We start from the raw sequence: 1,396 nt of genomic DNA on the forward strand, positions 1-1,396 counted from the left end.
TTAAAAAGAGCCATGAGAAGTTGAGCGAGGTATACTTTTCAATGGCAAAAACATACACCCAGGATGAATTTGATAGTCTAATAGAAAAGGTGGAGAAGGTAGATATTCTATTTGTATTGAGAGTATTTTACTGTATTTCAAAAATAAATGTATTCACTTTTATATTCTATTTAATAAATAGTGTTTAAATTCAGTGGCTGGAGATGGACGCACTGACACACCATATTCAAGGAGAGGTACCTTGGTGTATGCTGTTCGCTGATGATATAGTTATGATTGATGAGACGTGAAGCGGCGTTAACGTGAGACTGGAGGAATGGAGGCAGGCCCTGGAGTCTAAGGGTTACAAGTTGAGTAGGCCTAAGACAGAATATTTGGTGTGTAAGTTTAGCGACGTTTCGGGGGAAGCGGATATGGAAGTGAGGCTTGACTCACAAGTCATCCCTAAGAGAGAGAGTTTCAAGTACCTAGGGTCTATTATCCAGGGAGATGGGGAGATCGACGGGGATGTCACACACCGTATCAGGGTGGGGTGGATGAAATGGAGGTTAGCATCTGGAGTCCTATGCGACAAGAATGTACCACCAAAACTCAAAAGTAAGTTCTACAGAGCGGCGGTTAGACCAGCCATGTTGTATGGGGCTGAGTGTTGGCCAGTCAAGATTTCACATATCCGCAAGATAAAAGTAGCAGAAACAAGGATGTTGAGATGGATGTGCGGGCACACTCGGAAGGATAAGATTAGGAATGAGGTCATTCGGGAGAGGGTGGGCGTGGCTCCCGTGGATGACAAGATGCGTGAAGCAAGACTTAGGTGGTTCGGGCACGTGCAGAGGAGGAGTCCAGAGGCTCCGGTCAGGAGGTGTGAGCGTTTGGTTCTGACAGTTATGAGAAGAGGTAGAGGGCGGCCTAAGAAGTACTAGGGTGAGGTGATTAGGCAGGACATGGCGCATCTTCAAATTTCCAAGGACATGGCCTTTGATAGAAAGGTGTGGAGGTTGAGCATTAGGGTTGTAGGTTAGAGGGTAGTCAAGTGTTTCTCCTCGCTGCACCGGCTAGTCTGATAGTGTTTTGTCTAGGACTGCTAGCGATTTTTGTTATGTTTCATAATTTATTTATTTTTTTTATTTTTTTATTTTGTTGTTGTTGTTATTGTTGTTATTGTTGTTGTTGTCTTTCACATTTTGGCCTTTCTATTTATTTGTTGTATTTTACGATGCTGATACTATTTTTTCGATTTCTGTTGTGGTTACGGATATATTGTCTCTGAGCTGAGGGTCTCCCGGAAATAACCTCTCTATCCCTGCGGGGTAGGGGTAAGGTCTGCGTATATTCTACCCTCCCCAGACCCCACTAGTGGGATTCTACTGGATTGTTGTTGTTGTTGTTGTTTAAA

The 1,396-nt window shown here is 43.6% G+C and overlaps 1 protein-coding gene across 1 annotated transcript; it reads left to right on the plus strand.

Annotated features, from left to right (window-relative positions):
- The first annotated feature begins 413 nt into the window (after positions 1 to 413).
- LOC138898439 (uncharacterized) lies at positions 414 to 923 on the plus strand. The gene has a single exon (XM_070184506.1). It carries the CDS (start codon positions 414 to 416, stop codon positions 921 to 923), a length of 510 nt encoding a protein of 169 aa, XP_070040607.1.
- The last annotated feature ends 473 nt before the right edge of the window (positions 924 to 1,396 follow it).

The sequence above is a fragment of the Nicotiana tomentosiformis genome, chromosome 9, assembly GCF_000390325.3.
Source record: "Nicotiana tomentosiformis chromosome 9, ASM39032v3, whole genome shotgun sequence".
Taxonomy (NCBI): domain Eukaryota; kingdom Viridiplantae; phylum Streptophyta; class Magnoliopsida; order Solanales; family Solanaceae; genus Nicotiana; species Nicotiana tomentosiformis.

Coding starts and splice junctions, on each gene's coding strand:
- LOC138898439 (XM_070184506.1), top strand. CDS start 414: ATGGAAGTGAGGCTTGACTCACAAGTCATCCCTAAGAGAGAGAGTTTC.